Genomic DNA, 12,582 nt, shown 5'->3' with positions numbered 1-12,582 from the left:
CATTATTAACTACAATTTTCCATATTTGTTGCATCACTGCTTCCTGTGATTAGGTCTGCATTTTTTTAAGGGAGGAAGGGATTATATTCAAGCCTATTCCACAACAAAAACAAGATCCCAGTGGATTGCTCAATCAGTATCGCGATGTGGAAAGTTGTTGGAAATCTGTTAAGCTAAATACAAGCTCTAAAGGGCTGTGATTTGTGACCATTTGGGACATGATTACGGGCCAGGCTGATTAAGTGACTTTCTTTCAGCCAGGACAATTTGATATCCTTAAATCTTATTAGGTAAAACTCTCTTTTTTTTTGAAACTAGAAATTAGTCTATCAGTCATCTTTTTAGTTAAGCAAAAACATTTTGGATCACATCTATCTTTTTATTGTGAATTTGTTAAGCCTGGTTACATTTGGATAGCTTCACTGATGCACTAGAGTTATGGAAAACAGCACTTCATCTGTCTTTAAAATTGCCTTAACCAGACTTCCACAGTAATTCTATTCTATTCTGCAAAATATTGCCCCAGCTTCGGTAACTACAAGTGAATTAACTGAATGCCAAACTCCTCAGAGCAATGCAAGTTTAAATTCAGGTCACAAAATTGGCAGTAACACATCCTAACCGATAATTATTGTGCCATTTTGTCTCTACTAAAGTTAAATTTCATTCCCAAGCATGGGGTCTCAATACTTTGCCAGGGATCATCTGTTTAGAATGCATGTGTTGCTCATGATGTATCAAGAATCAACTTCAGAATGAAAGTTATGGAATTAATGAACACACATGATGGATAAATGACAGAAATCGGACACTTCTTCAGCAGGAGGAAGAACGATGATGTTGGGCAAACAAAAGCATTGAGAAGAGGAAAAACATGGAAAAAATAGGATGAAGAAGCCAAAACCAATTAATTAAAATAAACTGGGAAATTTAACAGAAATGTGAAAATACTACAGCATCTGAAGAGGTTCCTGGACGCAATCACCAAGGTGTATGTGTAAGAGAATGATGTATGAATACAAGTCCATTTCTTATCTAAAAGATAGTGGATGCCCAATAAACTTTTAAATGTATCTCACTTCAGTGCTTACTGCAGGACGAAGACACAATTGATGTGCACACTCTTCTTTTAGACTTTATTAATAGAAATAAAAAAGCAAATAGAATTCACATCAATTTATAGGTTGATCACGTTATCAAGGACTAATACTGCTGCACTGTAACTAGGAATATAATGGAGCACATTACAATGAAGCAAACCAGGGTACAGCGAGATTTCCTTTTTAAAAAGAAATCAACTTCATTTTGTTTTGGAGGTCAGTTAGTTGAAGACATCGCTTTAATTTGCACTGCTATCTGGATTTTTAAAAGAGATAACAGCTATATTTATAGGCTAATTCACATAAATGTTGCAACAATCAACTTTACTGTAAAATTACTTCATTTTTATTCTCGTGAGCTTTGATTTGGACAGCAACTGTACACTTCTGTATTGCATTCTGCAACTTTAACTGACCCCATTGATTTAATTTGTGTTGTCAGCTAAAATATGATACTGCATATTGTTTCAAGATAATCAATCCTTTAAAGTGCACTTTGAAATATTTAGATAATAGCATCAATAATTTGTTACACACGTTAATTCCACCTTCATCTTTTCCTCTGTAGGTGAATTTGTTTCTTCTATACAACTTGCTGCCAATTAATTGCTTGCTGAAATGCTAAGCTGGTTATCAGTCCTTCCACCAAGAGGGAGAAAAGTTCTTTTCAGTCTACTTTCTTTATGCCCCTCATAGTTTTATACATCTCAATCATGTTCCCACCGCTCCCCCACCAAATCGGTCTCCTCTGATCTAATGAAAACAACACCAGTCTATCCAATCTTTGGCTTCCAGAGCTGTAGATAATAGCAATAGCCTCATCGACATTTTATATAGCTCCAGCATAACCTCCCTGTTTTTGATCTCTACGGTCCTCCATGCTTCCAAGTTCAAAGGCACTTGGTATCTGCTCGAGGAATCCCCACATGGGGAGGGGGGGGGATGGTGGAAGGGGCTCCTGAGGACCATCTCCATGCCTTTGTAACGGATCCTGTGTGAACTCCACTCCTCCCCGCTTCCTACTTTCACTCGCCTGTGCCATCAACGATCCCAGGTCTTTGGTTGGTGTTGTACTGCCAACAGACACCCTGCACCAGCCTCCTACCAATGGCTCCACACAGTGATGAAGAACAGCCAATCTCTGACCACCAGCTCTTGTTAGCTGGGCCCTCGGTGTCCTTGATCACTGGGGCATGCAATCACTTTGCTAAGTGCCTGAATAGTACTTAGTTTAGTGGTCTTCCCCAAAGACCAGAGGCCTCAATCACCTCCATTATGCAATATCTCTCTCTTCTGCCCCTTTTGATTAAGCATAAGGCATCACCTCAGCTCAGTGTTCATTTTGTTTATACATTACATGAAGCACAATGGCTTAATTTTTCTACATTAAGGTGACTATATAAATGCAGGTTCTTACTGCTGTTTGTTACTTGTATTTGCTGTTTGTAGCTAGCTAATTATTACAATTTTGCTAAAAATACAATAAATGTTTCATCTTACTTTTACATGAGGCAGTTCAAATTCACATTTATGGATGTCCTTGCCTTCAGCTGCCACTGCATCTGCCCAGCAGGGTTTTCTTCCCATAATTTGAAAACAATGGGACTGATGGGCACTTCGTGGGTTGCTTAGCAAACCATTAGCTCACAATAAACACACAGTAATGTCCATTGTCTTTCTCATCCATAGCTTTTTGATGCTATTTTAGTTTACCTGAATATTGGTTAGAAGTGTTTCTATTGAAGATAGTCCATCAGCAAATAAAAATGGAGCAGGAAACCCAGGAGGCAAGGCTTGCCCAGCCATGTGAAACTTCTCGATGCTGGATCTAATGGCAGGCATCATGAGCTGAGTCTCATCTACATAGCACAGAAATTGAATCATTAAGTGATGAAAGTATGGAATATTCAGAATAGATAACAGTACAATTCTAGTGCATGAAATCCATGTTAAGCAGTATGCTTTCCTAACTGGAATGATCAAGCTAACAATTATTTCACTTACAGAGAAGAGATTAAAAAGTTGAAATCAGCCTTGTGTACCCTTGCATCCCGTTAGCCTTTCAGTTATTTGATTATGTATGAACTTATAAATGGTGTTTTGAAGTTGACGCATTGTCTACATGGGTAAAGCAATTATTGAGAAAGAAACTAGTCTGTGATACAGCAGTGCAATAAATAAATGTCATCAGAACTCTGTCCACCACTTCTCCTTTGAGAATTTGTAAGTGAATTTATATTCCCGTTATGTGGGATATATGTATCCTGCCAAATATAAAAACAGCATTGTGCAAACATTTAAACAAATCACCAGTTTAGCCAACATGCTTTAGAAAATACATCACTTGTCACTGGAAAATGCCTGAATAGTCTTGGATAGAAGTTATAGCTCCTGCTGCTTGAGCTCCCAACTAATTAGCACGGTACTTTTTTTTTAAAAAAGCACAAGTTGATATGGATATTGTCCAAATTTTAATTTCTCAAACCCTCTTGATGATTCAATGTTTAGCAATAACACATTACTTCCCATTGTTACTCCATAATTAGACATTTGATTCCTAATTGCATGTCGAAAAGCACCCCTTGATCTGTAAAAATGAATCTTCAAACATTTTATTCACAGCATTATGTTTGATTCACAGATCAAAATTAAGAAAACATAGTTTATGTAATCTTGCCATTCACTTCTCTTTACCTGTGTTCACTGAAGAAAAACCTGAGGTCACACCTGGCCTGAAAAATACCATTCTAGTGATTGACTAATTCAGTTGGAGCTAACATATATAATGCCTGTTTCAGGGCACTGCAGTACTAAGTAATATCTTAGCTGTAAATTATATCTACTTCTGTGTTTGTTACAAGCTATCTTTCCACATCCCATTAGCTCGATAATTGGCCATTTGTCTGTACAGCGGTAGATTAGTTGCTTGAATCTCCTTGACATTGTCCAAACTTTCTGTCCTGACTGAAGAGTTCCACCATCACGGCAAGATAAATCACTCCTGCTGGCAGTTAACTATTAACAATTCTCCTAGTAATGTCCAAGGCTGAACCTGTCTTGTTATACTAACTCAACGCATGATATATGGTCAGAAGTTCTGAAAAATGACTTTAGGAAACCAAAATAAAATGCATATTCAACTCTAAATAGACAACTTCCCAGTTTTCTGATTGCCACACTGAATTGAGTGCTTTTCTATACTGACCACAGTTAATGGTTTGTAATGTTTTTGCAATGCTTCAAATTCAATGATCAATATAGTTTGAGCTGTATCTATTTCAATACTTCTTTGCCATAAGCGAACAGCTTTGATTAATCCATCTCCAATCCAATAATTCAGTGAGGATAAAGTCATCCGTGTTTCGGCTGGTATCTACTCGATTGCTTGTCATCCTTTTATTAAATGCCTTCCTGTTGTTTAAAAATTCATTTTTTTTTGTTTTGTTTCAGTCACTGAAAATGTTTGCAAAGTTGCCAGGAATTCTGCCTCCGCAGTGCAAGCTGTGCTGCGGACTTGGACTAGTGTAGTTGCTCTTCAATCTACAGTTGTCACTGCTGAAATAATTCAGTGCAAAATAGCCTGAAAACTGCAATGTAAAACAAATACTGCTGATAAAATACAAGATCATATAAATTTTCTGGGCTGCATGTCTGCACTGTTGCAGGATTTTCCAGCAAACGTCAATAACTGTGAGTAAGATTCATTTCCTAGCAATATGATTTCAAAACAAAGGAAGATATTTTCCCTTTTTAATAACTAAACAGAAGAGTTGAAGCTAACTAACTCCCTGCTTCCACTGCTCACTGGATCATGTACCATTCTTGGCAATCAGCTTGTTAAGGACTGGTTAGGGGAGTTCTCGACGCCAACAGTAGCATCCCAGCTTGAGACTGCAGCTTCCTCATTCTAATCTCAGTTGGTGGGATAGTAAATCACGTGTCTCTCAGAGTGGAGGTAACAGGGAGGGAGATATCAGAGACATGAGCAGAGTGGTGGCTTTTAGCAATCTCCTTGTCCTTAACCATGACTCTGATTACCCTGAAATTAGGACATGTGGAGACCCTTTCTAACCTCCACCTTCCCCCAAAAACTGAGCAGTCACGTCACCAGCACTATTCTCCCCTGCCAAGAACACAGGTAATGGGAGAGGTGGTGAGATAAGACCCTTTAAATGATCAGTTAACTAACCACTTGAAAGATGTAATTGCTAGCCAGTCAGGAGGCCCCTCTGCATCTCCTTCTTTGGTGCTTAATTGGTGTGCTGGTCAGAAGGGAAATGAGATTTTCTCCAGGTCCAAGTCATCCGACCGTTTCCCATTCTCACTACTCCTCTCTCTATCTCCCAGCGGAAGAAAATTTCATAGTATTATATTTCAAAATTCTATTCTATTTGAAAAGAACACCACATTCGCTTTAAGATTTTAAAAAAAATCTGTACATCTATCTGCATTTTTCTGATGATGCTTCAGAATGCTGTTTATCATAATTAACCAACTTTACCTCCTGCCCCTTCCTCTTTCATCATCCTGACTGCCAGCAACATGGTTTTCAAAAACAAAATTGCCAAGTGCTTAAATGCCTAAGTGATCTCAGTCTGTTTCAGTGATGTAATTTAGTTTACAATAATTTACTTTTCACATATTGGGGCAAAAGTTCATACCTCCTGGTGGGCTGGGAGCATTTATTCAGGCAGGAGGGACTTTTTTCTTGTACTTTCCAATCAGTCTGTTCAGTGATGCTGTTACATATCTCTGAAGCAGGTGATACTTGAATCCAGTCTTCTGACTCAAACGGAGGATGCTACAATTGTGAACACATGAGCTTTTGGCCATGAGGGAACATCACTGCCTTCCTGCTTCTGCATGGTCAGGCCAATGGCAGGGGGAGGGAGGAAGAGACTTCAGGTAGCAGGCGAGCAAAACTGCTCCAACCCCATTGCCAACTTTAAATTCCGCACACTGGGATACAGCTACCCTGAAGTTGTTCCATAACATTAGCAAAGGAAGTCTGTTCAATGGGAACCAGCAAGTATTTCTTATAAGCCAACCTTGTGTTTTAATTGTCAGTAAACAATAGAAATGTCAGCTAGAAAATGAAAGCAAAACATGCTGTGAAAATTTCCTCATCATTAAGGTGATCACTTGCTATTAGAAAATTAAAATCTTCACTCTACTTGAATATATCATTTCACACCTTTTTGGAAATGTAGCTTCGGGACAATCCACCTCGAAAGTCACAACTGAAGGAAAATAGGACTTAGAGAAGGAGCAGACTATTTTTATCCTTCTTCCTACTCCACCATTCAATAAGATTGTGACTGATCCAAGTGCTATCTCAATTCCTCTTCCCTGATTGGTCCCCCATAAACCCTTGACCCTCAGCCTGGAATAAATTCACTCCCTCCGCTGTACTCAAGTGAAGAGAATTCCATGGACTGGAGTCATAGAGATGTACAGTATGGAAACAAACACATCAGTTAAACTCATCTACGCTGACCAGATATGCTAAATTAATCTTGTATCATTTGCCAGCATTTGGTCCATATCCCTCTAACCCCTTCCTGTGGCCTAACTAATGTCCAGTACAGCTGCAACATGATGTCACAACTCCTATACGTAAGGAACTGACCAGTAAAGGCAAGCATACCAAATGCCTTCTTCAATATCCTGTCTACTAGGACTTAACTTTCCAAGGAACTATGAATCTGCACACTGAGGTCTCTTTGTTTGGCAACACCTCAAGTTTATCCAGATTAAACTCCATCTGCCACTCCTTGGCCCATCAGACCAAGGTGCCATTGTACTCTGTAATAAACTACTTCTTCGTCCACTACCGCCAATTTTGGTGTCATCCGCAAACTTACTAACCAAACCTCCTAAATTCAGATCCAAATAATTTACATAAATGGCAATAAGCAGTGGAAACAGCACCAATCCTAGCAGCACACCTTTGGTCACAGGCAGTCCACCACCACCCTCTGTCTCGTACCTTCAAACCAATGTCTCTCGAAAATTCTCCTCTGCTCGACTATACAACTGAGATCTCTTATTTTTATACTGGTCCCCTCTAGAGGAAACTCCCTGGTATCCACTCTATCAAGTCCCCTCAGGATTAGTATGCATTGTGAAGAACACCTCATTCTTTTAAACTCCAATGAGTATAGGCCTAACCTGCATGACCTTTTTCACATAAACTAACCCCTTTGTCCTAAGATTCAGTCAAGTGAACTTTCTCAGAACAGCTTCAAACACTAATGATGCCACCCGAAGGTTGCAGGAACAGCAACTCATATTCCGCCTGGGAACCCTGCAGCCTAATGGTATCAATGTGGACTTCACCAGTTTCAAAATCTCCCCTTCCCCTACTGCATCCCTAAACCAGCCCAGTTCGTCCCCTCCCCCCACTGCACCACACAACCAGCCCAGTTCTTCCCCCCCCCCACCCACTGCATCCCAAAACCAGTCCAACCTGTCTCTGCCTCCCTAATCGGTTCTTCCTCTCACCCATCCCTTCCTCCCACCCCAAGCCGCACCCCCATCTATCTACTAACCTCATCCCACCTCCTTGACCTGTCCGTCTTCCCTGGACTGACCTATCCCCTCCCTACCTCTCCACCTATCTTCTTTTCTCTCCATCTTCGGTCCGCCTCCCCCTCTCTCCCTATTTATTCCAGTTCCCTCTCCCCATCCCCCTCTCTGATGAAGGGTCTAGGCCCGAAACGTCAGCTTTTGTGCTCCTGAGATGCTGCTTGGCCTGCTGTGTTCATCCAGCCTCACATTTTATTATCTTCAAACACTAACACTGCTTTTCCAAATACAATGGCTGAAATTGTTCAAAATACTCCAGATGTGGTCTCACCAAAGTCCTGTACAGGTGCAGTAAAACGTTCCTGTTTTTACACCCCATTCCCCCTGTTATAAACACCATCATTCTATTTCCCTTCCCAAACACCTTCTGTAACTACTCAATAACATTCTGTGATTCTTGTTGAAGGGTCTCTAGAATCTTCTGCACCAGATATTCTGCAACCTAAGATTAAATATTCCTACATTTAAACTCCATCTGCCAAATTTGTGCCCATTCATTTAACCTACCTGTAATCTTTTCTGGACTCATGTCCTCTTCACAACTTAGTTTTCTACCTATCTTGGTGTCACTGGGAAATTTAGCTACATCCAAGTCATTGATATAGATTGCAAAAGTTGAGATTCCAAAACTTCTCCCTTTAACAATCCACTAGTCACTGCTCACCAATCTGATAACCTATCTTTCTCAACTCCTTGCTTCCTGTTAACTAATCCTTTGTAATGTACTCATGTCATTCTCTACACCATAAGCTTTCACTTTGTGGAGTAAAGTTTGTCACACCTTTATCAAATGCTCTTAGAAATTCATGCTTACAACATCTGCAGGTTCTTCTTTCTCTACCTTGCTTGGTACTTCCTCAAAGATCTTGATAAAGTGATTAACATGATCTCTCCTTCATAAAATGTTAATTCTGCCTGATCCCATTGTGCTCTTATTATCCTGGTATAACCTTTAAATGGATTGTAACAACTTCCATATGACCAATGTTAGGCTAGCTGGCCTATGGTTTCCTGCTTCTTGTCTCCCTCATTTCGTAAGGAAAATTATGATAGCTATTTTCTTTAGAATTTAATGATTATAACCAATACCTCTAACCATCTCTCCAGCCACTTCTTTTACAAGCCTGGGATGCCTCCATCTTGTGTTCTTAACAAGCCATGGGGCTGGGACTTATAGTTTTCCAGACACTTTTTTCCACCGAAAATTTTCCTGAAATATTAACTCTGATTTTTTTTCACAGATGCTGCCAGACCTGCTGAGCTTTTCCAGCAACTTCTGTTTTTGTTCCTGATTTACAGCATCCTCAATTCTTTCGGTTTCACTTTTTCCACACTAATAATTGACTTTTAAGTTCTTCCTTCACTTTCACTTCCCGGTTTTTGAATACGTCTGGGAAATTATCCATGTCATCTATCCTGAAGACTGACAACTCTCTGGCTGTTCAATGCTTGCCTTATTTCCTGGTTTTCCATTATTAATTCCCAAACCCAATGTCTAGAGGTCCAACACTCAATTTAGTTGCATTGTTCCTTTTTTAAATATTTGCTGAAATGCTTACAACCTGTTTTTGTTGAAGGCTAGCTTTCTCTCAAATTGTAATTCCAAGGCTTCAAGTCAGTACACTAAAAGAAATTGTGACTTGTTCAAGAAGAAATTTTCCAAGTAACAAACAAAATATCCAATTGCATAAACATAAATAAGCTTTGAGTAGCTAAGCATACCAGGCTAGTATAACTAACATACAGAAATCAAATCAATTGTTTAACTTTGTTTTCTCAAAGCCATGATTTGACCTGGTGTACTACAAACTGCTCAATAACTTCTTTACGTGGAAATGAAACATCTTGTGCTGGTAGAATTCTATTTAAAGTAACATTTTATTCTTAAACTAAAAAACTATGCCCATTCCCACCTAATATGTTTATGCCCATTGTGGTGAAAGTGCAATTAATTTTGGGTATGAACTTAAGGTAGAAATCCCTCCAACGATGCCCTGCAGTTTCACTACCGGTATAGACTAACATAGCCAGCTATTAGTTTATTTGAATATTTTCCTGGGCACTGAATGCTTCTAGGAGCTATATATAAATTTAGTTGTGCTGCTTTGTGGGAATAGAAATTTTCATTCTGCTCCTGTGGAATGCACCAGAATTACCAATATAGGCGAGAACTGTTATAAATGCAAAGGGAGGCCTCTTGGCCCATTGCATGTACTCTGAGTATCATGACTTAATGCCATTGTCGTGGCTTTTTCCCGTAATGCTGCATGTTAGTGTTATTTAAATAACCTGTAACACTGTCTTGAATGCCTTAATTCTTAAACCTGCCACTGTCACGCTTCCAGGCAGTGCATTCCAGACCCAAGCCACGTGCCGTTTGGAAAAGGATTTTATTTTTGCATTACATTTACTTTGTTGCAAAATCATTTTAAATTTGTGCCCTCTGTTCTTAAACCTTTCTGTGAGCTAGAGCAGTTTTTAGCTGTCTACTCTGTCCAGATCCTTTGTGATTTTGGAAACACTAATCAAACCTCCTCTTAGCCATCTCCTTTCCTAGAACAGCAATCCCAAATTCTTAAATTTACCTTTTTAACTGAGGTGTCCTATCCCTGGAACCATTCTTGTAAATGTCTATCTCTCTATCTCTATCTCCTGGCTCTTGTACCCTCTGTCCCGATTTAAGACAAGCCGAGGATGCTGTAAGTTTTGCTATCTGACCCTGCACTTGTCCTACCATCTTCTGATAACACATGCGCACATTGTCTTTCTGCTCCTGCAGCTTAGCAGGATGGCAAAGCAGAAAATAATAATCAAGTGGTGTGAACATCTGTGGAGAAATTATACAGTGAGGGATGACGCAAAAGAGAATTTTTGGATGAGACTGTTTTCACAAGTAAATGTAATGAATTACAGATTATCTCTCCAAATACTTTTTGAGTTCTAAAACGATTTAAAAATAGGATTTGACTTGCTCAATGACTGTTTAAACATAAGTGTTCCTAATTATGGAAATTGTAATCTGGAACCTGTTGCCCTCAAAGTACATCAATGTTATCCCTGTTACATAATAACTGGGGTATAAATAGCAGAATGGAAGGAAAACTATATCCCTAAGCAGGATTTCATGTTTTCACCATCTACCATAAACTAACAACATTGAATGAATAAATTTTGGGATTTCTGTTTGTTTTGGATTTGGTGTTTGTCATTCAGTGAGGATTGATGCTGATACCAAGACTTAGTGAAGATGTTGGAGCTGTTTTCATGCTGATTTTTCGCTAATGTACCCGAGAATAAGAAGTCCATGAAGGAGAAGTGAAGAAAACTACTTCCACAGAAGATTTTTTTTTAAAACACTCTGTCACCAAAGGGTGAATTTTTGCCATGTCCTTTGTATAGGCTAAGCAGGGCCAGAAGAAGAGTGAAAACTATTTAGTTTCCACCTAGCAACTATCATTGAGAGTGGTGATTGTCTGTCTTGAGAGAGAAATTTGTGACTTGTGCCAAACCATGCCACTTTTCCATAAGTAAAAAAGCAATCACAGGAGCTGCAGGCTTAGAACATTAGGGCTGGACAAACCTTTGCTGCATTCATATTGACCTGAAAGTAATGCTGGAGGCCATGAGGGAAATGGGGAAGTTCTTCCTCCTCCTCCTCCTCCTCAGGGAGTGTAGCTGGAAAAGGCCATCTCGTTGTGCAGCCAGGATCCTCTTTACTTCCCTGCCATCTTCCTCCAGCTCCAGTTTGTCCTTCTTGTCATCTGCACATACTCCTTCCCGATGAGCTATTTCCTTCCAGCTTCACTGCTCGATGGAGGGCCATGTTGTAGAGTGGACAGCAGGCCAGCGGAAGAATGAAAACTCTTGCAGGAGCACCGCCTGACTAGTCCTGGCACCAGAATCACACCTTCAGAAGCCCCAGGGCTTGTTTAATAGCTATCCAGTAAGCAGACTGTGTCAATCACGTTACACTTGTGCTTTTTTTTCTGGAGTTCACAGGATAACCCTTGTTTGTGAGGATCCATCCATGCATTTTTGAGAGTAAACGTGAAGGTCTGAGGCTGTCTGGACAGCTAACTCCAATTTTAGCAATAAATATATGTTTGATCTCCAGTGCCATCCTGCCCTGTGTCCATCTGCTACAGGAGGTTCTGCCCCTCCTTGGGAGAGTGTTGCCTTCAATGTCACATGGCCCCCAAATCCAACTGGCTATGACACCACTGGCAGCTGGAGCTTCTGTTCTGGATAGAGTAGCTGTTCAATTGTCTCTCTCAGTATTATTCTCCACTCTGATGCCCCGGTGATGCCAGATTGTTACTGAACTCGTGTGTTTTGTTTAAGATTTCAGGTACTGGATGCCTGGTCTCCCTGCAATATGTACAATGCCAAAGTCACCCCTTACCAACTGTTCAGACCCATTTACCCCACTCATCAGGAGCCAGGGCGATACCCTTAGGCAGCCATGAGTTGGTGACCCATTTTATAGCTGCTTTCCTTCAGCTGGTCATCTTTTGTGTTTGTTTGTAACCTGTCTGTCCCTTTTTTTTTCCCCCCACAAACAAAAATTCCAGCCTTGCAAATTGTAATATAAACATTACAAGAATCAGTTTGTTATTGTAAAACACTAACCAGTTGCTTGTTAGTTCAGTTGACTAGAAAGCTAATGTGTGGATCAGAATAATATCAGCAACGTGGGTTCAACTGCTGCTCCAGCTGAGATAGGCATAAAGACCTGCTTTGTGCAGAGTTGTACAGCCTAAAGGGTACCATGTATGCCCTCTTTCTGAGCTGATGATTTACTGCTGACACAAAAACAGCCACACTGATATTATCCTGGTGCCGGAAGTTTCGCTGCTGGCCCCCAACCCTCTAGTCTCCATTTCAGATTTTGACT

The 12,582-nt window shown here is 40.1% G+C and overlaps 1 protein-coding gene across 7 annotated transcripts in view; it reads right to left on the bottom strand.

Annotated features, from left to right (window-relative positions):
• The window catches only part of dacha (dachshund a), a 382,639-nt gene that overhangs the window by 48,024 nt on the left and 322,033 nt on the right, over nt 1–12,582 (bottom strand). For all 7 annotated transcript variants that reach the window (XM_048544827.2, XM_048544829.2, XM_048544828.2 and 4 more), the window contains one exon: nt 2,814–2,959. In XM_048544827.2, coding sequence (XP_048400784.1) covers nt 2,814–2,959 — 146 coding nt within the window. The remainder of the gene's footprint in view (nt 1–2,813; nt 2,960–12,582) is intronic.

The sequence above is a fragment of the Stegostoma tigrinum genome, chromosome 15 (assembly GCF_030684315.1).
Source record: "Stegostoma tigrinum isolate sSteTig4 chromosome 15, sSteTig4.hap1, whole genome shotgun sequence".
Lineage (NCBI taxonomy): Eukaryota > Metazoa > Chordata > Chondrichthyes > Orectolobiformes > Stegostomatidae > Stegostoma > Stegostoma tigrinum.
This window is presented reverse-complemented; position numbering and strand designations above follow the sequence as displayed.